This window comes from Podarcis cretensis (genome assembly GCF_951804945.1).
Source record: "Podarcis cretensis genome assembly, chromosome: 16".
NCBI lineage: Eukaryota > Metazoa > Chordata > Lepidosauria > Squamata > Lacertidae > Podarcis > Podarcis cretensis.
Genome location: NC_137186.1, coordinates 6,917,378 through 6,939,361, shown reverse-complemented (window position 1 = coordinate 6,939,361; position 21,984 = coordinate 6,917,378). Strand labels below are relative to the sequence as shown.

General features: G+C 44.3%; 1 protein-coding gene and 1 long non-coding RNA gene across 3 annotated transcripts in view; one reads left to right on the top strand and one right to left on the bottom strand.

The window, feature by feature from the left end:
* The window catches only part of LOC307205822, a 37,502-nt gene extending 16,053 nt beyond the window's left edge, over nucleotides 1–21,449 (bottom strand). The window contains exons 1-2 of one of the 2 annotated variants that reach the window (XR_013834081.1): nucleotides 21,142–21,293; nucleotides 19,333–20,300 (exon numbers count right to left, since the gene is read on the bottom strand). This is a non-coding gene — a long non-coding RNA (uncharacterized lncRNA). Of the gene's footprint in view, nucleotides 1–19,332; nucleotides 20,301–21,141 lie in introns of those variants that run through there. The other variant, XR_013834080.1, reaches the window with a different exon arrangement.
* Nucleotides 6,637–10,299, top strand: LOC307205707 (uncharacterized protein). Its single transcript, XM_079958451.1, has 2 exons — nucleotides 6,637–6,758; nucleotides 9,195–10,299. The coding sequence occupies exon 2, from the start codon at nucleotides 9,223–9,225 to the stop codon at nucleotides 9,991–9,993; it is 771 nt and encodes a 256-aa protein (XP_079814577.1). The 5' UTR covers nucleotides 6,637–6,758; nucleotides 9,195–9,222; the 3' UTR covers nucleotides 9,994–10,299.
* Nucleotides 21,450–21,984: the final 535 nt, after the last annotated feature.

The following is a 21,984-nucleotide window of genomic DNA, read 5'->3' as shown; positions in this document are numbered from 1 at the left end:
GGCTCCCACTCACAACCCCTCCCCTCTTTTAGGAGGAGAGGCTTTTCGGAACTAAGCAATTGGTGTGATTTAATATAGTGCACTACAGTACAGCATAGCAGAGTATGGCTTGAAGGATAGAGGGGTGGGAGGGAGGGGGAGGGAGGGAAGGAGTGGAGGGCTTAAAGGAATGCAGAAGTTGGAGATAAGGGTTGGGATGTTGGGAAGGGGGCTTGGGAGGAGAGGGCTGGGTGAAAGAGAGTCGAGGAAATGGGAGAGGGGTAGAGAAAGGACTGGATCTAGACACGTCAAAGAAGTGATTCAGTGAAACACATTGTAAACTCATACAGGGAAATCCAGTAGGGAAAGATGGGACTCCACAGCACCATCTGGTGTTACTGTGTTATATTGCATATACAGTGAATATAAAACACTTTTTATTTACCAATCTAGCTGAGTCCCCTCAGCGTTGGGTTAAAAGTTAAGCTGTAACCAGAATATTGTTCTCCTTGAGGTTGGTAAAAGTCACAAGTCACAAGTCACAAGTGTGTCAGTAATATCTAGAGGGTCTAGGATGTAGGACTCCACTTGGTGTGCTTTAGTGCTCTCCTCTGTTGTTATGCATCAGATGTTTGTGAGATCTTTTGCTCCTGTTTTTATCCCACAACCTCCATCAGAAAGTTAAGTGTGTTCAACTTCAATTGCCTCTCTTTACTGCCATTCCTGAGGTAGGTCAATTCCAAGATTCTTGAGGAGATATGTTGTTTCCAGTCTATCTGCTACTTTGATCTGTGTTGATGATATGATGGAAGGGAAAGTCATTAACACACAAACATGCACTAAAAAAGGGAGTTCACTATTATTACCCCACTTGTCTGCCAAGTCAGATCTCCCCACCCTTTCACTGCCTTCATTCAATAATATTATGTTGTAGGCTGAACATCTGTATATTTTCAAGACTCACCTTATTTTTTTCCATTTTAAATTGCTTTGAACTGGGTTTTTTAAAAATTATGTAATATTATGTTTTAATATTAATGTTGTCTTTAAATTGTTGTAACCAGCCCTGTTTAGGGAAGCTTTTAATGTTTGAAATGTATTACAGTATTTTAATTTTTTTTGGAAGCTGCCCAGAGTGGCTGGGGAAGCCCAGCCAGATAGGCGGGGTAAAAATAATAAATTATTATTATTATTATTATTATTATATGAAAGACAAGTATGAATTGTAGCAACAACAGCCGCCTAGTGGATCAGGCCAAAGGCCCATCAAGTCCAACATCTTCTCATAGTGGCCAACCAAATGCCCCATCAGGAACTGGCAATCAGGATCTGAACAAAAGAGCACACTGCCCTCCTGAAGTTTCCAGCAGCTGGTCTTCAGAAGCATTGTTGCCTCCAACCATGGAAGAGGACCTTGGCCATCATTGCTTGTGGATGATTGACTCAAGGTCACTCAGTGGGCTCCATGACTGAATGAGGATAACAACACAGATCTCCCACTTCGCAGTCCAACATGCTGACTCAAGAAGGTTTAGTGTCAACTGAAGGAGAGTCCCAGGAAGACCATGGCTAACGCCAGAGTACATCAGAGTGTAAAAGCATGGCTTACGCAAACAAACCCCATATGGCAGGAGCTACAAATCTCATCAGCCCCCAGCCACGATGGTCATCAGTCAAGATGGTAGGAGCTGCAGTCTATGGACATCTGGCAGACATAACATTGGACACCACTGTTTTATGGTATATCTGCTTTAGGTGTGGGAATGCCCCACACCTGAAACCATAGGGAGATGCTGTTGATCTGTGAAACAATACTGAGATAGGTGGACCAGTGATCTGACTTTATAAAGCAGCTTTCTATGATCCTTGGAGGAAAATTATTCCAGCAATTCCTGTGATTCTTTTGATTGTCTTACCCCCTGGCAGTAAGCATACCTGCCCTGAGTTTAGAAATATTGCTTTGAACTAGTCAAGAATGCAGCACATCAGGCTCATAAATTTGTGGCCCATATTTCAATGCATGCACTGTTGTTTTGTGCCCTTGTTCTCTGTGCCTATATGTGGGCAAAACACATATGTAGGTCATTATTCAAGTTCCATTGTGGGTTGTCCTCCACTTGTGGCTTTTACTAGATGCATTACTGAGGGACAGAAGTAATTGAAAGCACTCACTGTGCAGTGAGACAAGCTGAGATCTGGGATGAGAACTGATATGCACATTCAAGAAAAGCAACATTTTGAGACATAAATTTCCAAGGCAATTCAAGGGAAGAGGAAGCCATTATTTAGCTGCTGAAAAGCATCCTGGCAGGCACATTGGGGTGAATGTTGACCAACAGGGCCATGGTGCACCTGTTAAGTTTGTGCACTGAAGGAGCACACAGGGATGGGGGAGATTTTCCTTGAGCCTCACTGCATGGTCATAGAATACAGCTGGTAGTTGGCTCAGGAGTGGGGACTTTGTCTTGTCTCGCGTCTTCTTTGGTATGGTGGCAATGGTACTATCCACAGACAAGAGGTGGGCATCAGCAGCCTTAAAAATGTAAAGGGACCCCTGACCATTAGGTCCAGTCGTGACCAACTCTGGGGTTGCAGCGCTCATCTCGCTTTACAGGCCGAGGGAGCAAGCATACAGTTTCCAGGTTATGTGGCCAGCATGACTAAGCCACTTCTGGCGAACCAGAGCAGTACATGGAAACGCCGTTTACCTTCCCGCCGGAGCGGTACCTGTTTATCTACTTGTACTTTGACGTGCTTTCGAACTGCTAGGTTGGCAGGAGCAGGGACCGAGCAACGGGAGCTCACCCTGTTGCAGAGATTTGAATCGCGACCTTCTGATCGGCAAGTCCTAGGCTCTGTGGTTTAACCCACAGCACCACCCGCATCCCAAAATCTGCAAAAGATTTGAGAGCCACCACCTCTGAGACTTAGACCACATTGACACCATTTGTCTAAAGCAGCATGATATCACTTTAGACAGTCATGGCTCTCCCCTCCAATAATTCTGGGAACTGTAGTTTATTAATGGTGCTAAGAATTGTTAGGAGACTCAGTTCCCCTCCCAGAGCTACAGATTCCAGAGTGATTTAACAATTCTTCTTTCTTCACAGGAAACTCTGGGATTGTAGATCTGGGAAGGGAATTTATATTCAAAGTATAAATCTCTTTGTTTCTTTTTGTTGTCCTGCCATTACTAGAGGAATATCATTTACAAGAACATGAGCACCTGCAAACACTATGGATTTCACCAATACAAAATTGATTTAGGCAACAGTATTAGTACAAAGAATAATATATCAGTGAACAAGCCCCACATCATATTCCTCAACAAGTCAATACCTCCAACATTTATCTGTTTTGGACAGTGGATTTCTATACAAACATTTTTGAGTCTAATATGCTCATAATGTTAAATTTTGCTGCATCAAACTCCGTCTCAAGTCTTAGGAAATATTTCATATTCTTTAGATTCCAAAGCAACTTTCCATTGTTTAGGCTGCGTGACACATTATAATTCCCTATTCCACACCTTTCTTTCTTGAACACAAACCTTTAAAAGACTCATAAAGCATTTAAAACTGTAGATTTAGCTTTCTGTAAGGATCCAATAATTCCCTCCATAATGTAGGAGGTGGTGAAGTGCTTGAAGCAGACGTTCCATAAATAAACCCCAGCAAACATTGGTAATTGGAGATACAGTGGTATCTTGGTTTACGAACTTATTCCGTTCTGGAAGTCCGTTCTTCAACCAAAGCGCTCTTCAACCAAGGCGTGCTTTCCCATAGCAGCGGGGGACTCAATTTACAAAGGGAACACACTCAATAGGAAGTGAAACATGTTCTTATTCCAAGGCAAAGTTCACAAACCAAAACATCTACTTCCGAGTTTGCAGCGTTCTTAAACCAAGTTGTTCATAAACTAAGCTGTTCTTAAACCAAGGTACCACTGTATTTATATTTTGCACTTGCCAGTCATTCCTGCAAATCAGTAAATGACAAAAAAATTCATCTAAACAGCAGATCTAATGTAGGCATCTCATATTCAGCCCATTTCTTCCACATAAAGGCTGTCTCTCTCTTCAAATCTGGATTACATTTTCTGGATTACAAATCCAGAATTACAAATCTGGATTAATTTAGTGTAAGCATGTGGCTCAAATGGTAGCTACTGAGATATGCCAAATCTCTCTAGTTGCTAAAATTGAAAGTGGTGAAGTTCCAACAAAGGACCAAAGAGGGAGGGTTAAGTAAGCCATCTTTAAAGTTACCCAATCTGGGCCAGTCATAAAAGAAAGCATTTGCCAATCATTTCTATATGCTTTGTGGGATATTTTTTATTCCATTTATTTATGTATAGCTTTTACATCCCACTTCTCCTCCCAAGAGCTCAAGGTTGTATGTAGTTCTCCCCACCCCCATTTTATGATCACAACAACCCTTCGAGTGATGAGTTTGATGACTGAGTGGGGACTTGAACCCTGGTCTCCCAGGTCCTACTCCAACACTCCAACCACTACACCACACTGGCTAAACTAATAAAATATAAAGCAATGTCTGGAATAACCTCCTTCTGTTATTGGCAGCTGCGCTCTCTCAAATCAAAAGGAAGTGGACCATTATCCCAAATTAACTTTCTACGTATCTCATTAATCTTTGGAAAATATGCTTGGGGGACATGCAATGAGCACAATACATATATTTTCGATGACAATGTGAATTATGTAAGCAATAACTCAATGTCCTATCCTCTTACCATGTTCTCTTTTTGTTTTGTGGAAGATTGACATGAGTGCAATAGCACTCTCCCCTCCTGTGATTTTGAGCAACTGTTATTCAAAGGCATTAATGCGTGGCTGTGATCCCAGATCTCGAACTGAATTGGACCGGTTTAGATCAAGTTGAGATTCAGCCAGAGAAGGTTGAGAAAACCACACATCAGCCTGGGTCAGATCATGTCCAGCTGAAGTGATTTAGGACTGTTAAACAGCAGGAGAGTCAGAGACTAAGAAACAGGCTGTGTCACCACCCTCACATGCTTAATTAGGGAGTCAAACCCTAATTAAAACTGTGTAAGACCCCCCTCCCAGTTTGGTTCAGCTTTGGGATCTGGATCTGGTCAGCCCCAGATCATCCTGGTTCAGACTGGGGCCACTGGAGGCTCAATCAGGCTCCACGTCATAACTGGGACTGGCACAGTTCTAATAATACCCAGTTAAATTGTACGTGTCCATTTCTTATTATCCCACTTCAGATTCATACTATATTAGAAGTAGCTTGACCTGCTATGTCTTTTTGAGGATATTAGGGTTGTCTGCACAAACAGTTGGTCTCCACACATATATGCAACATTTAATTAGTGCACAAGCAATGTATCTGTGTACACAGTTGCTGAGCCATACAAATTAACAAGTGTACACTCTTTCACACAACAGGTGTAGGCATGTAGAAAGAGCAAAATCTACTAGGGTACAACCTAACGTGGTTAACAGCAAATCTACTTGCTCTTTTTTCTTTCTTAATGCAGATTAGCATAGAAATTAGGAGAGAGATTTGATTGATTAGTTGGTTACATCTATATCTCTACTTTTTCTCTAAGGAGCTCAAGGTGGCCTACAAGGTCCTAACCCTCCTCATTCCATCCCCTCAACAGCCCTGTGAGGTAGCCTAGGCTGCGAGGTGGTGACTGGCCCAGTGGCGTAGCGTGGGGGGTGCAGGGGGGGGCGGCCGCACCAGGCGCAACATCTGGGGTTAGGGCAAATCCACGGGTTAGGGGGCGCAAATCCAGTGGTTAGGGGGTGCAAATTACTTGCCTTGCCCCGGGTGCTGACAACCCATGCTACGCCACTGGACTGGCCCAAGGCCACATTTACTGAGCTTCAGAGTTTTGTGAAGATTTCAACTCTGGTCTCCCAGGTCCTAGTCCGACATTCTAAATATCACACTACTGCTGTCTCTTAACTTTTGGAAAAATAAGTGTGGTACAGTGGTACCTCGGGTTAAGTACTTAATTCGTTCTGGAGGTCCGTTCTTAACCTGAAACTGTTCTTAACCTGAAGCACCATTTTAGCTAAAGGGGCCTCCTGCTGCTGCCGCACCGCCGGAGCCCGATTTCTGTTCTCATCCTGAAGCAAAGTTCTTAACCTGAAGTGCTATTTCTGGGTTAGCGGAGTCTGTAACCTGAAGCGTATGTAACCTGAAGCGTATGTAACCCGAGGTACCACTGTAATAACCAGTGCTTTTTTTTTCTATAAAAAAGAGGTGCTGGAACTCACCACAAATACCACCCTCATTCTCTTAGAATAGCATTGGCACCCACCTGAGAGGTGCCAGAACTGAATTCTGGTGAGGAAAATAAACCACCTTGGTAATTTGCCTAATTTGCCTGATTTGCCTAAACCTGTCGGAAGCCACGCTCTCTTCTAAAGAAAACCAGTCCTTGCATATGTCACCCATCAAGAGCCCCCACAAATATGTGAGGCACCGCTACAAAGCAGGAACTTACTCATTAGGTGTAGCACCTTCATTAAGCTGTTTACGTCCCATAAAAATAGCGAGTGATACAAAAGAGAGATATGGATCTCCTATGACGTGTCTGACATCTTGGGATTGACAAGGCCGATTGTTAAGGGAGATTCTAGCTGTGTCACTCACCATTCCTGGGGTGCCTCACTTCCCATAGGAGCGGCCAGAAAATGGGTATAAAGAGGAGCTCTGGTCTGCAAGCTCATCATTCGAATCCATTGCGACGTTTCCTTCATTCTGCCACATTTGTCCAACGAGGTAAGTTCAAGGCTTAGATCCTTGATAATCTTCCTTCTCTTTAATGCACAGAACCATCTGCAGCTTTAACCAATATACTATTCATTTTGTAGGATCGTGGTGCAAAGGGTTGATCTGGATTCTTGATACTGTATAGATTTCCTTAAAATCAATAGAGGGAGAGGGTCACCCTTCTAGATTTAAATGAGGAACAGGAGAATCTGTTGAGAGTTCTTCTTTTGTTCTCTAGTCCAGGCAGGGAAATACCTAGTGGTTGGCTACGTTGCCCCCACCCAGGGCCCAGACTGTGGGTGCGCAAAATTTCGCCTCCGTTGGCGCTTCGGCGGACGAATCTGGCTGCTTGCACAGGCCATTGAAGGAAGCTTGTGGAGTCCCAGTTGGCTGGCAAAGCTGGTGGTTAGCTTGTGCAGTGTGGCTTTCCATTACAGGGCCATACATCCTAGAATGCCTGCTTTTCCCACACTCCTCTCTCCCTGCTTGCCTTGAGAGCAGCCTTTCAGTTGATGTGCTGGCTGAGAAATGTCGGGAGAGCCTCTTAATTTACCATAGCTGAGTCGCTTTACCTTGTTTCTTTCCCGCTTCGGCCAATTTCCAGTACACACACACCGTTGCAAGTTTGCCAGTGAGAAAGGAACCGTAGATTTAAGTGGGACGTTCTTCTGAGAAAAGTGTGGAATCTCAAATTTAGTGCCTGTCCGCTGGCATCTTGTCAAAGGTAACAAAGAGGCAGTTGAAAAATGGCCAGAAGTTCTGTCTCTGGCTTGCCAGATTTAGGCTGCAGTCCTGTGTACCCAGTTTCCTGGGAGTAAGCCCCATTGAACTCTGTGAGGTTTGCCTTTGAGTAGTCATTTCTAGGCTTGTTCTGTTAAATGTCCCATTTGAGAGTCATTTATGATGACAACATGGTTTTCTCTTTTCATAAGGGCGCCAATACAGCTCCATACCTAGGGCACAAAGGAGCCCAGATTTGTTTCTGGGTACAGTGGTACCTCGGGTTAAGAACTTAATTCATTCCGGAGGCCCATTCTTAACCTGAAACTGTGCTTAACCTGAAGCACCACTTTAGCTAATGGGGCCTCCTGCTGCTGCCATGCCGCTGGAGCATGATTTCTGTTCTCATCCTGAAGCAAAGTTCTTAACCCGAAGTAATATTTCTGGGTTAGCGGAGTCTGTAACCTGAAACATCTGTAACCCGAGGTACCACTGTATATGTTTTTGCTGCTAAGGTTTGGAGGTGAAATGCAGGCATGCAGTGTAGCTACTGTATCCACAAACATGCAGAAGATTGTATTTGGGGGTGGGTGATGGCACCTGAGCAGCTGAGGTCGCAGCAAATGAATTGGTGTGTCCTCCCAAACAGCAGTGCTTGAATGATAGCTGCAGCTAAGGCAGAGATTGCATCCTTACCTGTTCCAAGAGACATCCTAACCTGTTCCAAGAGACATTTTAATCCTTTATGATTATCAAGGGATAAATCTGTCAGACAAAGGTTCACTGAGGAATTATTCCCAGAAGAGGCCTTATACATCCATGCCCTTTTTGCAGGGCCAGACCTGCTTAGCAGGGGAGGGGAGCCATGTCATTCATATTATCTGTCCTCCATATCTACACCAGATATATGGTTTGCCTTGGTAGCTGGCAGCCAACCAGGTAGCACTGAGGGAACAGATTCAAGACAGAAAGTATAGAAAACAAGAGAGTTGAAACTAGGGATTCTGGAGGTGGTCAACTGGTCACTGGGTTGCACCAATTCAAAGCACAGGGCCAGGATCAACTAATGGAAGAATCCTTCATGGTAAGAATCCTTTGTTTCAACAGTGACTTTCATGTAGGGGGAACTGTCAAGTAGCCTGAGAAGAGGTGGGGAAAATAATTTGGATTCTGGGGCAAGGCATGGAATCCATGAATGAGGGAGGGGAAGTGGTCTGCTTGAAAAATGGCCCTGGGAAAGAAGGGCACACTAAGAAATAAACAATCTTTTATAGTTAGTTGGGGAACAAGAGGGATAGCAGCAGAGCTGCGGCTGAGGCACAGCGCGAGTGCAGGTGGCGGGGTCTGCTGCTTGGCTGAATCCCAGTAGGGGGCAGTGTCTCTTCATATGTTGAGTTTCAGCTTATGGCTTTCTCCCCCCCCCCCTCCTGTTTTCACTTGGGTCAGGCTCCTTGTTCAACCTGCGTCCTCTTTGTGACCATTAACCAAATGGCCTACCCTCCAGCATTCCTCAGATGAAAATATGGAGTAAGGTGGTGTGTCTGTGTGTGTATTTATGTATACATGCATGCATTCAACCATTTGATCCAACACACTGCCAATCGCCACCTGTACTCTCTGGTGCTGCATCCTGGGCACAAGTTGATCACCATGAGAATGAGGCGCTTTGAGAAACAAGCATTGCAGCCAGCAGTGTGCATTAACTATGCTTTGTCCACTTTCCAGGTCTAACGCACCACACGAAAGCCAAAAGATGAGCCAGCAAAAACAAAGCGGGGGCAGCTGTTGCTGCTGCGGCGGTTCAGGGGGCGGCTGCTGCTGCTGCTCTGGAGGTGGTGGCGGAGGCTGCGGCAGAGGAGGATATGGCGGACAGTCCGGCGGAGTCATCATTATACCAAGCGGAGGTGGATATGGAGGTGGCCAGCAAAAGATCCCAATGGTTGTTGGCGGAGGATCTGGAGGGGTTTGCTGCGGAGCCAGTAGCGGTGGCGCAGTGTGCTGTGGATCATCTGGCGGCAGTGGCCAGTCTTCTGGCTGTTGCGTTGGAGGTGGAATGGGTGGTGGATATGGAGGTGGATATGGATATGGCCAGCAAAAGATCCCAATGGTTGTTGGCGGAGGATCTGGAGGGGTTTGCTGTGGAGCTAGCTGCGGCAGTGGTGGTGCAGTGTGTTGCAGCTCGTCCGGCGGCAGTGGCAGCGGTGGCGCCGTTTGTTGTAGCTCATCCGGTGGTGGAAGCTCAGGTGGGGTTAAGGTGATTGGAGGAGGATCCAGTGGAGGATGTGGTGGCAGTGGGAAAACCATTGTTGTACCTGGTGGAAGCAGTGGTGGTGGCAGTGGCGGAGCTGTCTGCTGCAGCAGTGGCAGTGGCGGAGCTGTGTGCTGCAGCAGCGGCAGTGGCGGAGCTGTCTGTTGCAGCAGCGGCGGATCTGGTGGTGGATCCTCACAGACCAAGTGCCCCATTGTCGTCCCACCATGCATTGGGCAAACAAAGCAGGTCTGCCCATTGCCAAGCATCAAGTAAAATGCAGCATTTGCCAAGCAACCCAAGAAAAGCTAAATTTGCTACCTCGCATCAGCATCCTGTCAACGGCATGTTAAACCCAGGACACTTCTGCATGTTGCTTTGCACTTTCATTCTTCAATAGCATTTAATGTTCAATGTGTGGCTCATTCTTCAATGTAATTTATGAATGTGTGTGTGTGTGTGTGTGTGTGTGTGTGTGTGTTTGTGGTGGATGGGTGTTTCCTTATCCACCCACTGCTGCCGATTTCCTTGTTTCAATCTCCCTTAATGCATGGGAGAGAATAAAGCTTATCTCAAAATCAACACATCTATGATGTCTTTTTTTGCCACCTGAATTCCATTGTCATAATCCGTTTGGCACATGCCTCTTTTAAGTTCAGCTTCATTAAATTTGTGTACCACCTCCTGCTAAGGAAGTCCAAACATTATCCCAACCAAAGTTTTTTTTTTAAAAAAAAACAACCTCCCACAATGCAGTAATAATATCACTGTCAGGAGCAGCTGGCTGGTGCAGCAGTTAGAAAAAAGCCCCCCCCCCCCACAGCACTAGAACTCATGGACATTCAATAAAGATGAATGTTGCAATATTCAGGGCAGCACAGTTAAAATCTGGAACAGAAGGCAAAAATGGCCAAGAACCTGGATGGCTTTAAAATTCATGGAAAAAATTTGTGGAGGAGAAAGCTACCAATAGTTGCTAGCTATGATGACTGTGCTGTACCTCCACACTAAGGGGCAGTTGGCATCCATGTGTCTTGAGAGTGCGCCTCCTGGGTGAAGTTAATCCGCTGTGCTAGCAGCACCAAAGCGACCTCCCTGGCTCGCAAGCCAGGGCAGTGCATATTGAGGTCTCAGGCTGCCCAGATGACAAGACTCCCCTGTCTGCCTCACTGATGTGGTCCAAAGGAAAGCAGAGACTTATGTTTGGCACCAGCTTGGCTGCTAGAAGGAGGCATACTAGGCCCCATCCTATCATCTAAGGGACTCCAGTCTGGATTTGTATAGGTTTTACTCCTTAGCCTTTTCTTCTCCTGAAGATATCCCAGAAGGCAGTGGAGGTTTAGGATGAGAGTTTTCCTTCTCCTAGATGGGCTACCTTGCCACATTGACCAGTTCCACCTCCCCCTCACTTCCCTCTACAGCACATGCAGAAACAGCCTTCTTGACCACTGAACCCATTATAGGTCTCCTTCAGTCCATCTGCCGGAGCCTGTCTTTGCATGCAGGATAAGTCCCTAACTCGCAGAGGGTTAGAGCACCAATAGCCACTCTCACCTGGCTTAGCCAGCAGTAATACTTCTGCATTTGCCAAGTAATACTTAGCCAGCAGTGATACTTCAGCTTCAGGGACCACAGATGTGCTGGAGTCCTTCTTGAGGGTTCCTTCTTGAGGGATCTGGGGAACTGTGAGAACAGGATGCTGGACTAGATGAGTCATTGGCCTAATCCAGCAGACTACTTTAAGTTCTTCTGTTATGCTCTGCTCATGCTCTAGAGGTGAGTTGACCAGAAGAGTCTGGGCAGGGCAGGTCCAAAGGAAAAACCCACACATGCTCAACCAGCTGGAAGATCAAAGCCAGCACATTCCAATCAGAGAGGAAGGAATGCATGATAGAGGAGAGGGAAAAGGAAAGGGAAAGAGCAAAGAGCTAGGCTATGGGAAATCCCAGCAACTTAGGAGACAGCACAGGGGGAAGGAAAAGGCAGCACGTCTGGGAAGGAAAAGGCAGCACGCTCAGTGTATTCATGTGGCACCAGGAAATAATAAAATAATAACTAAATAATTGAATTCAAACCCAGAAATTGTGGAAGCGAGCTGGAGAGTCCTTGTGGTTCATGAGGAGACCCTCTGCAGAGCCCAAAGAGTATGTCAGTGAGGGCAAAGGAAGCCCCAAAGAGACCTGAGGTGCAGCGGGGCTTTGTTTAGGCTGCTTTGCCTCCCCGCCTAGCAGCTGATGTGTGAGGTGGTGCTGCAGCAGCAGCAGCTGCTATCCTGCACATCCTCCAGCCTCCTGCCAACCCCAGAGTTTCAATTCTGGTTGTGAATATTTTTGGATACAGTATTTTTGTTATGGATTGAAGAGAGAGCTGCAGAGAGGGTGTTTAGAGGGTGCTCACCATTTTTTGTGATTTCAAACTGGTCCTGTTAGCTAGGGATGATGGGAATTGTAGTTCCAAAACACCTGGAGGGCCGGAGTTTGCCTATGCCTGGAATAAAATATAATAAAATTGGGATTTAGTGGTTTTCCTCAGAATTGTGGAGGGCATGTGTCCTATGTCCTGTTTGTGAAGCAGTGTCGGCACTTCTTCTGACAGGAAATGCTCTGTCGGGGGGGGGGCACACAGAAGAAAATGGTGAGTTGAGGAGAGTCAATTGGGGGGAGGGAGAAATGTCCCTATTTTCATCTGAGGAATGTTGGAGGGTATAGAATACAGGACTAGATAGACCCTTGGCTTGACCCAGCAGAGGTCTTTTTGTGTCATTAGGCCATTAGATGATGGGAACTGCCCTGTGTTCTTCAGATGAAAAGCGTTATATGAATTTAATGATTGAATGAATAAACAAAAGAATAATAAACTATGTTAACTGTGATGGAGCGATTTATTTCCAAGAGACATAGAGTAATTTGGTGTGCCACTCTTATATGTTGGAACTGTTCTTCAAGTTTCATTGTCTCCTTCTCCCTCTAGTGGCCAAAAAGAAGGAACAACCTCCACCAGTCAAGGTGTGTGTGTGTGTGTGTGTGTGAGAGAGAGAGAGAGAGAGAGAGAGAGAGAGAGAGAGAGAGAGAGAGAGAGATATTATTTGGCAGCAGGAGGCATGTTGGGATCAGGAATGGAATGTTCCTGCGGACTTGCCATGTTTGGAATGAATGATTCATCCAGCTTTAGGTCAAACTGTTCTTGGATTTGGATGTTCCACTCAGGGACTCTGTGGTGAGGTGCCAGGAAGCCACAGGCTTATGTGGGTCATGTTTAACCTCACCTGTTGATGTTGAAGTTGGAACATCCCAGAAGCCAGAGGCAATTGGCCAATGAAACTAAAGCAGCTGGAGGAAGACTTAGGAACTTCTTCTTTCCAGGTTTGGAGGAACATGCTAAATGCTCAGGGGAGAGGAGACCCGTGATCAGTTAGTCACAACATCCAGCAAAGCTCCTCATGAGCATAAACAGAGAATTGTTACTTGGTAATGAGGATAGATCTGTCTGGGTCCCTTTCAACTCTACAGTTCTTTGATTGGATGCATCATCTTCCTATCTATCCTTTACCCTGACAGTTCTAGGAACATCGGAATCTGCCTTATACAGAGTCAGGCCACTAGAACATCAAGCTCAGTGTTGCCTACAATGCCTGACAGCAGCTCTCCAGAGTTTCAGACGGGGCATTCCCCGTCCCACCTGGAGATACTTCAGTTGGAAGTAGGGACTATCTTCATGCAAGGAGCTCTACCCAGGGCCAGATTTAGGTTTGATGAGACCCTAAGCTGCTGAAGGTAATGGGGCCCTTTATATGTGCAGCTGTCCTTTGTCAGCCACAAATTGTCACTGTTTCTTGTGTTGCATATATGCCATATGGTAATTTATGGACCTAATAGGGTATATAAAGCCATTTGCACATAACAAAATATGTATTTTAGCCTAGTAATTGTTGAACTGAAATACAATCAAGAAGAAGTATATTAAAAGTGAAATACAATTAAGAAGAGGTGTATTAATAGTGAAATAATTATTAAGCTCTAACTTAAAATGATTTTTTTTATTCATAAGAAACTTAACAATGCAAACACATTGGCACATTTGGCAATAACAAAAGTTCCTTTAGAAACACAATTTACAAAGACTCATAATCTAGTCTCTAGAAACTTGCTATAACATGAAATAGCAAACCAGTGATATTTTAGGGAGCAGGCTAGCAGGCGGGGCCCATGACTTACATCATAGGATCCTACACAACACAAAACACTGTTGTGTATGTAGGTTATATTTTATTTGTTTTTTATCTTATATTTTGGAAATGTACATTGTGGTGTTTTTTCCCTTTAAATTTTTTGGGCCCCCCCCCCCAAGAAAGTGGGGCCCTAACCTATAGCTTGTTTAGTCTATATGTAAATCTGGCACTGGATCGATCACTGAGCTACAATTCGTTTCCTGAAAACAGAGCATGATTCCAGTCCTCAGAAACCTTTTCCTGCAGCTGGAAATGTTCCTCAAAACAACAATCTGGAAAGTACCGCTAGAGGGCGCCTGTTGCATCACAACATGGACTCTGTTCCAAAAAAAAAAGAAAAAGAAAAAAAAGGAACAGCCTATTTAAAGCACATGGCTTTGCCTAAAGAATCAAGCTACAGTCACCATGATTCTTTAGGGGAAGTCAGGTGCTTTAAATGACCATTGAACGTACTTTTAATGTATGGTATTGATTTGCCTATCCTGTGTTATCTTTGCACCATAGGCTCATTTCACCCACAAACCCTTCTCTGCCTTCCCTTCAGTCAAGCACAAGCATGTAAGTGTAATAAACAAAAATCTGCCCTTATTCCCTTATGGGGAACACAAGAGCCCTTAGAGAGTCCTTTGTAGGTTCTCCATCGGTCGGAGAGGCCAGAGGCCAGCCAGGGAATATTGAGAAGCAAAGCAACTCGCAAAGCCTGATCTTTATTGAACTGTTGCAACAAGATGCTCCCCTCACATGCAGGAAAGGAGGAGGACCCAGAACCAAGGTGTGCCTGCCCTTATATAGACATTTTAAATTCCCTGCCCTGGAGACTACCCCTCCATACATCATACATACATCACAGAAAAGGTGGTCTACAACAGAAATTTGAATGTTGTTGTTTTTTCTGTCTGCCAGGTTATCTGATAATGGCTTTCCTGGTAGTCTGGCTATTCCTTTGAGATGGTGATTTCTTAATTCCCGAGACAATGGGAAGGTACCCTCACCCCCTCCCTCCTTGCAGAACAAACATTTGGTCAGTTTGGGAGTCAAAATGATTTCAGGACAGTCTTCCTGTGCTGCTCCAGACATGTGGTCCCCATATCTATGTACGTGCTAGACTAGTACATTTATGAACATTTATTAGATATATAAGACCTTAATTTTTTTATTTCATAAGGAAGACCTAGTTTGACCTGGAGATGCTCAAGAGATAGCTCTTTGACTGAGCCATATATATTCCCAAAGAAATAAAACAAAACAAATATTTACTTCTTTTTTAACAAAAATGCAAATGAATGAGGAAACAGAATGGACTTCTGAAGGGAGACATGTGAAACTAATCCACACTTGGCCGATCTCCCTGTTCCCTAGGTCAAAACAACCTCATTCAGTCTCAGGCACTGGACAGAGGAGGAATGGTGGAGACTGCCTCCCCATCTGGACCCTTCCAGGGAGGAAAAGGAAGACAATATAGCTTTTCAACAGGCGTTTGAGGGAGGTCGCAGCTCAGAGGCAGATGAGGGGAAAACTGGGAAATCATGGGACAACCAGAACAACACCCAGCTGACACATTGTCATTAGAAAGCATTCCAGACCGTCCATCTCCCAGAACCTGGCGAGCCTTAAAAGTAGGAGAGCAAAGAGCTCAAAGACAGAGGGCACTTAGCAGCACCCATAGAAGTGACAAGGAAGTGGGAGAGACGGGGGGTGGAGATTCACTCAGGACAGAGCCATTATCCAAGAGGCTAGGTTCTCTCAAAGGACCTGTTGATGGCGTTTTACCATTGTACTGTTGAGAGTGTATTAACTTAGGGGGGCCGCTAGGGGGCGCCTTGGAAGATGGCGGATATTAACATCTATCCAGCTCGCATGAGGTAATTAGAGGCTGATTATGGGGAGTATATCAGTCTCCCTTCATCTCTCCAGGGGGGAGAGATGCTGTTTTCACCCACTGTTGCCATAAATCACCCCCGAGTTCAGAAGAAGGAGGGGGTGAGGCACTGGGTGCACAACCCTCGGCGGGCCTCGGAACTCCTCTGAAGCTGCTTCCAGGAGCGAAACTAGTTGCGTTACTTAAAAGGAAAAAAAATTGGGAAAGATAACGCACATGCTTCAAGAGAGGCAGGAGGTTTTTATCTGCTAACGATTTTACCACTGAAAGGAAGAAGACTGAGACGGACTGAGAAGGAAGATTACATCAAAGTACTACAAATATGGTATGTGGATTGGAATGCCGGAACTAAGGGGGGGGATGACTTTTTATTTCTTTTGCTCTATGTGATTATTAATAACCCTCCCTCTGAAGATCTGTCACAGAAATAAATTGCAAATGGGACTAAAAATGATTTGTGTGGGAATAATTATGAACTTAAAGGTTTTACTCTGTGAAGGATTTGGAAAGAAGAAGGGCTCTCTCTTGTGACGCAGTAAGGATGGAAGCTTGATAAGAGACCTGTGTTGTTGGAGTTGGTCTTGGGGAGGGCGAGCCGAAGATATATTATTTTCGAGGAGATTGCGAACTGGAAGGGACAGCCCTCCTGCAAAAAGACTAATTTACGATGCAACAGGTCGGAAAAGCCAAAGAGCGAGTTTCTAGACTGTATTTCATCAGAATGACAAGATGGCGATTGCTTGCTCGAGCGGAAAGGACTGTTGGAGGAGAGTGATTTACGAGAGAGCAGCACAAAGCCCACACAGAAATACAAATAAGACTGTCTTTTTCAACCCACTTGCAGAGCATATCGGAGGAAAATGGAAAGGAAAATGAGTAATGACAAGTATTGAGAAGAGGAGACTGGAAACATCATTCTTAATATGGAAGCAGAACAAATATTCGAGGATTGGACTCCTGCCAATCAAGAAGCATGGGTACCCCCCACAAAAATTTACAATTTGGAAAACAATTGGATTATATGATGTGTATTGTTATAATTTGGACTAATTGATTTGATGTGTTTAATTTGGAAATATGAAATTTAATAAAAATTATTTTTTTTAAAAAAAGAGAGAGAGTGTATTAACTTATGGTCTGTGTGTGTGGTTTGGGAGCTGCATGGTAAGGGAAAAAACAATGCTGCCCAGTGTTGTAAAGACTGCAGAGAGAATAATTGGGTGCACTCTTCCCACCTTGGATCAAATCTATGCTTCCAGGTGTCATAAGAAAGCTGCATAGTGCAGGATAGTGCGCACCCCGGAAATGATCTCTTTCAGCTTCTGCCTTCTGGAACAAGGTACAGGGTTATAAAGACTAGGAATAGCCGCCTGAGAAACAGTTTCTATCCAAATGCGATTTTGGTTTTAAACGCAGTGTAAGGGTAGTCTCTATGGGAGTATATTGTATTTAATTATGGGGTATCAGAGGTTTTAGAGGGCTAAGCAGGCTGGGATAACAGGCTTGTGGGCTTTTGAATGTCTGATGTAGATTTTTTTCAATTTCGTTGCTCTGTATGGGACAATGACAATAAAGATTATCGTATCATATAGCCTCTCTCTGAAAAGTCTGAAATAAAAAAGGGCAGTAAGAAACTTTTCCTTGTCTTAATAGTTTCCTGGGCAACTGGCCGGGAGCTGCTGACAGCTTCCTGACATTCAGTAGCAGGAAAATTATCTGCTCAACACCATTGCCTAAAGGCCCGTGTCATGCAGTCATACCTTTTAGTCCCTGAATTTTTGGAATCCTCTTTGAAAGCTGTCCAAGTGGGTGACTGTCACTACTATACTCTGTATGCAGAAGAGCTTTCTTTTTTGTCTGTCCTGAATATTCCAGATTCGTTCAGATTTGATGGATAGCCCCAATGGGTTCTGTGATTGTGAAAGTGGATCCACGTTCTCCACACCATCAGTTTGTCCCGAATCTACCAAAATTCAGCCTCATTGGATGTTCTTGAGTTCCAGAACTATGAGAAAGAGAGGGAAACCTATTCACTGTCTCCACACAGCTCATAATTTCATTCTCCTCTATCATACACCTTTCCTCTGAGACAGGGGTTCCCAAACGTTTCAGAGCCACCATCCCTTTGGTTCCACAAACTAATCCCTCGTGCCCCTTTACCCTACTCTGAAAAGTATTATTCAAAACAGCAGGTTGTATGACCAGAAGGAAGAAAATAACAAAATAAAATTCAAAACAGTAGCAATTAATTGCACACTGAAAACTATTTAGTTTAATTAATTCAGAAGAAAATGATTAACTTGATAAAGTGATGCCAGCCTTTCAGTCATTAACACCTCCAGTTTTTTGCATACATACAATCTGATATATTTGAACAGGTAATAACAGAAGATACATGGGAAAACAAATGTCAAAAGATTTTGAATAAATGGACAAGTTATAGGAATTGGATAGCACGGGGGGAAGCCAACCAAACCATCTGAATTAGAATGAATAATCTGTGCATATTCTTAAAGATTTGAAGAGAGAACAATTTGGGGAGGGGGGAGTTAAAGGGGAGGGAGGAAGGGGAAAAAATTAGGATAAATGAGTAGGGGCAAAAGTATATACTGTTATGCATAACAAATAGGAGGAGGATTTTGATGCATGGTATTGTTAGATTTTTGACTGAATGGTTTTTCTGTAAGTTATTCGACGTCCCTGGATGAAAGTGTGATTATAAAGAATGGGGGGGGGATAAAAATAATAAAAAACCTCCGTCCCCCCCCCAAAGCAGTGCCACCCACTTTGGGAGCCAGTGTGGTGTAGTGGTTAAGAGCGGCGGACTCTGGTGAACTGGGTTAGACTTTAGTAAGTAGGCATAAGACTGTAGCCTTAATGACTAGTTTTTGCATAACATAAAAATTAAAACTGATGCTGTAACTAAACACCTCGACTGATAGTATTGATAGCTAAGATGAGATATCGAATGATCGGTGAGACATCAACCATTGCTCAAAGGCCTTGAATCAGAACTATATATAATTTTGTCTGCTCTGGATCTCCTGACACCCAGCCGCCTGGATTTCTAGTATTGAGCGAGAGGGAGGGGTTCGCAGTTTCTTCTTGCTTCCCTTCCTACCCCACCCTGGCTCCAAGCCTCAGCACAGTGGCATGCTTTTTCCATGGCCCACGCACTTTCGGGTGTGCCAAAAAGGACTGCCTGGCAACGTCCACACCCAACCTGCATTGATACAGGCTTTGGCACATTTGCCAGGAATCTCATGTGATGAAGTGACACACACATGCTCTTCTGCAAATCCTGGAACCTCATGTGACACAACCAGACCATCTCCCCTCCAACTCCTGAGCCTGAATTTTGATGAAGCCTATTTTCACCTTTTTGATGCCTTTGTTATTCTGAAGCACCTTATTCCTTCCACCAACAGCTGTGTCTACAGCTGCAGCAGCTGGTTAGGACTGGTGCAGCCAGTTAAATCCCCTTGGCATATTTTTTTTTTCCTATTACCCCAAATTCAACCCTCACAACCCCAGTTGTAAAAAGGAACTCCAATGTGCCCAGAAAATGCATGTGAAATGTAAGTATGCAAGATAACTGCAGCAAACAGTTAATATTTTATACATGGCATTGCAAGGTCAGTAAAAGGTAATGGTATCTCCGTACCAATCAAAGAAGATTGCTTTTGTTTAAGGAAGAAGACGTTCATTGAGGTTTCTTTTACTTCCTTCCTTCAATCTTGCCCTTTGATCACCAAACACCTAATGACTTTACGGACTGGAAACCTGACTTTCTCTTCAAAACAAATAAGAGTTCAAGGTTCTCAACAGGCCTGCCCTTTAGGCTACAGATATACAAAGAAAACAGTGCACCATGTCTTATTTTTGTGTATGATTTTAATTATTACTGTTGCCCAAACAGAGGCCAAAACAGAAAACAGTTAACTTTCCTCCCCAAATTATGTTTCTGGGTGGAGAAAAGACACTGGAATTTCAGTGCTAGACAGAGAAAATATTTGAAACAATTTTATGTAGAGAGAAAAGCATTCAATAAGCTATCCCCCATCCTTCATCCGCTTCTTTTAGCCAATGATGACTCAGAATAGAAGATGGTGACCCTTCAGCCAACAAACACATCTTCCTCAGGAGTCTCATGTTCTCTACTTCTGCTGCTGCGGCCACTGGGGGGTTTGCTTCGTCTGCTGCTGGCAAGGGGGTGGGATGACCACGGGAGGGATGCATGGAGGTGGGACAACCACGGGAGGTTGTTTGGGGCATTGAGCTGGGATGACCACGGGAGGAATGCATGGAGCTGGGATGACCACAGGAGGTTGTTGTTGGCAGCCTCTGTCCTCATGGCAGGAACTTCCACCCCTGTGGCAGGAGTCCTGTGGTTTGTTGTGGCAGGAGTCCTGTGGTTTGTTGTGGCATCCTCTATCGTTGCGGGAGCACATCTTGATATCAGTCAAATCTGGAGTCCTGTGGGAAATGAAGAGACAACCTTTCAGAGAAGGTCCAGCAGGAGCATACCTTTCTTATTCCTTCACTCTAAGCAGCGTATTATATAGCAGCCTTTCTTATATGGCACCTATCATCTTCTGTCTGTCTTACAAAATGAAATCCATCCCTAAATGGAGCACATTTTGATATTGGTCAGATCTGGAGTCCTGTGGAGAAAAGGTCTAATGCAGATGTCTATTTTAAGTAGATTAGGGTGGCTTCTCAAACCTTCTAGACATTTTGGGCAATAATCACCTAAGGAGATGATTGTAATTAAGAAGCATAAAAATTGTTAAAATAAGTAAAGCTAAAGAAACAAAAACCAGGGCCTTATGATACTCAACAGAATTCCAAGAAATAGTATGGAGACCTTGGGAGGAAAGGAACATTGTTCAAGTGAACTAGAAAAAAAATATCTCACAAGAAGGTTCAACAAAAACACAGTTTGAAAAATATCCTCTAGCTGTTATAGACTCTCATCTTCCTGGACTAGTGGCTATGCTATCTGGGGCTGGTGGAATTTGTAGTCTGAAACATCTAGAAGATACCACCTTGGCTAACCTTGGCTTAGGTTCACAACGTTCACAGCTCCAAGGATGGACGAAGTAGTGCTTTCTGGAACATTGGACTACAACTCCCATCAGTCCCAGCTGGCTCATCTAATGAACAGGAATGATGGGAGTTGTTGTCCATTGTCCTCTGAGGGACACCAAGATGGCTTCCCTTGACATAAATCACCCCATGCATCAATTTCAGAAGATCAGTTCCGACCCCTGCCCTCCAATTCTATCCACAGAACAGGTAGAATCCCCAAACTTACTGAAAATGTAAACTGGAGTCCTTATGATATGATCACTGGAGTCTTGTCTGGATCCTTGAGGTGAGATACGTTTTATACGGTCCCTCACCTGCCTTCCGGAAATGAAATTCCTCTCTTGGGCAAGAGTGAGCAAAGCTGGACTTTCATGCGATGATTTGTATGTGTTACTGGATTGGCCCCACCCCAGGGAAAAGGTATCACCGGAACATAATGAGATTACTTTTGCAATGCAGCGTGCAACTCATGACAAATCAGGGTCTGATTCTGCACTGCGTAATGTAATAGCCCTTAGAATTCCTATGTATCAGCAATCACACACATTGATCAATCTGGCGGGATAATGAAAGGTGTGGTCCAACAGAACAATCCTTTTCAGGGTCTTCTTACTGGATTCTTAAAAGTCATCGTTTGGAGAAGAATGGAGAATAGTCCCAAAGTAGAATTTGCAAATGCCACCCACTTGTGCCAAAAGCTTGTTCTCCCTCTCCCTCCCTCCCTCTCTCTTCCCCCATAGTCAATTGTAGGGAAATAAAGGAATGATCACCATACACTGAAAGCTCATCCAACATATTTTTAAAGCTTGGGTTGCCATATTTCAAGAAGTGAAAATCCAAACACAAACAAATTGTTGACCTTTTTTTAGGGGAGGGGAGCCAAATCCTGCTAATGGCAACCCTATTAAAGCACGTGCCTTCCCCCAAGGATTCATAGCAACTGAATTTTCCCCCTCACTGAGCTACAATTCCCAACATCCTTAGCAAATGTGAATGTAGCTTTAGTGGGATGCAACCCTGTAAATTAAAGAACTCGTGCTTGAACATACAATTGTAGAGTTGGAATGGA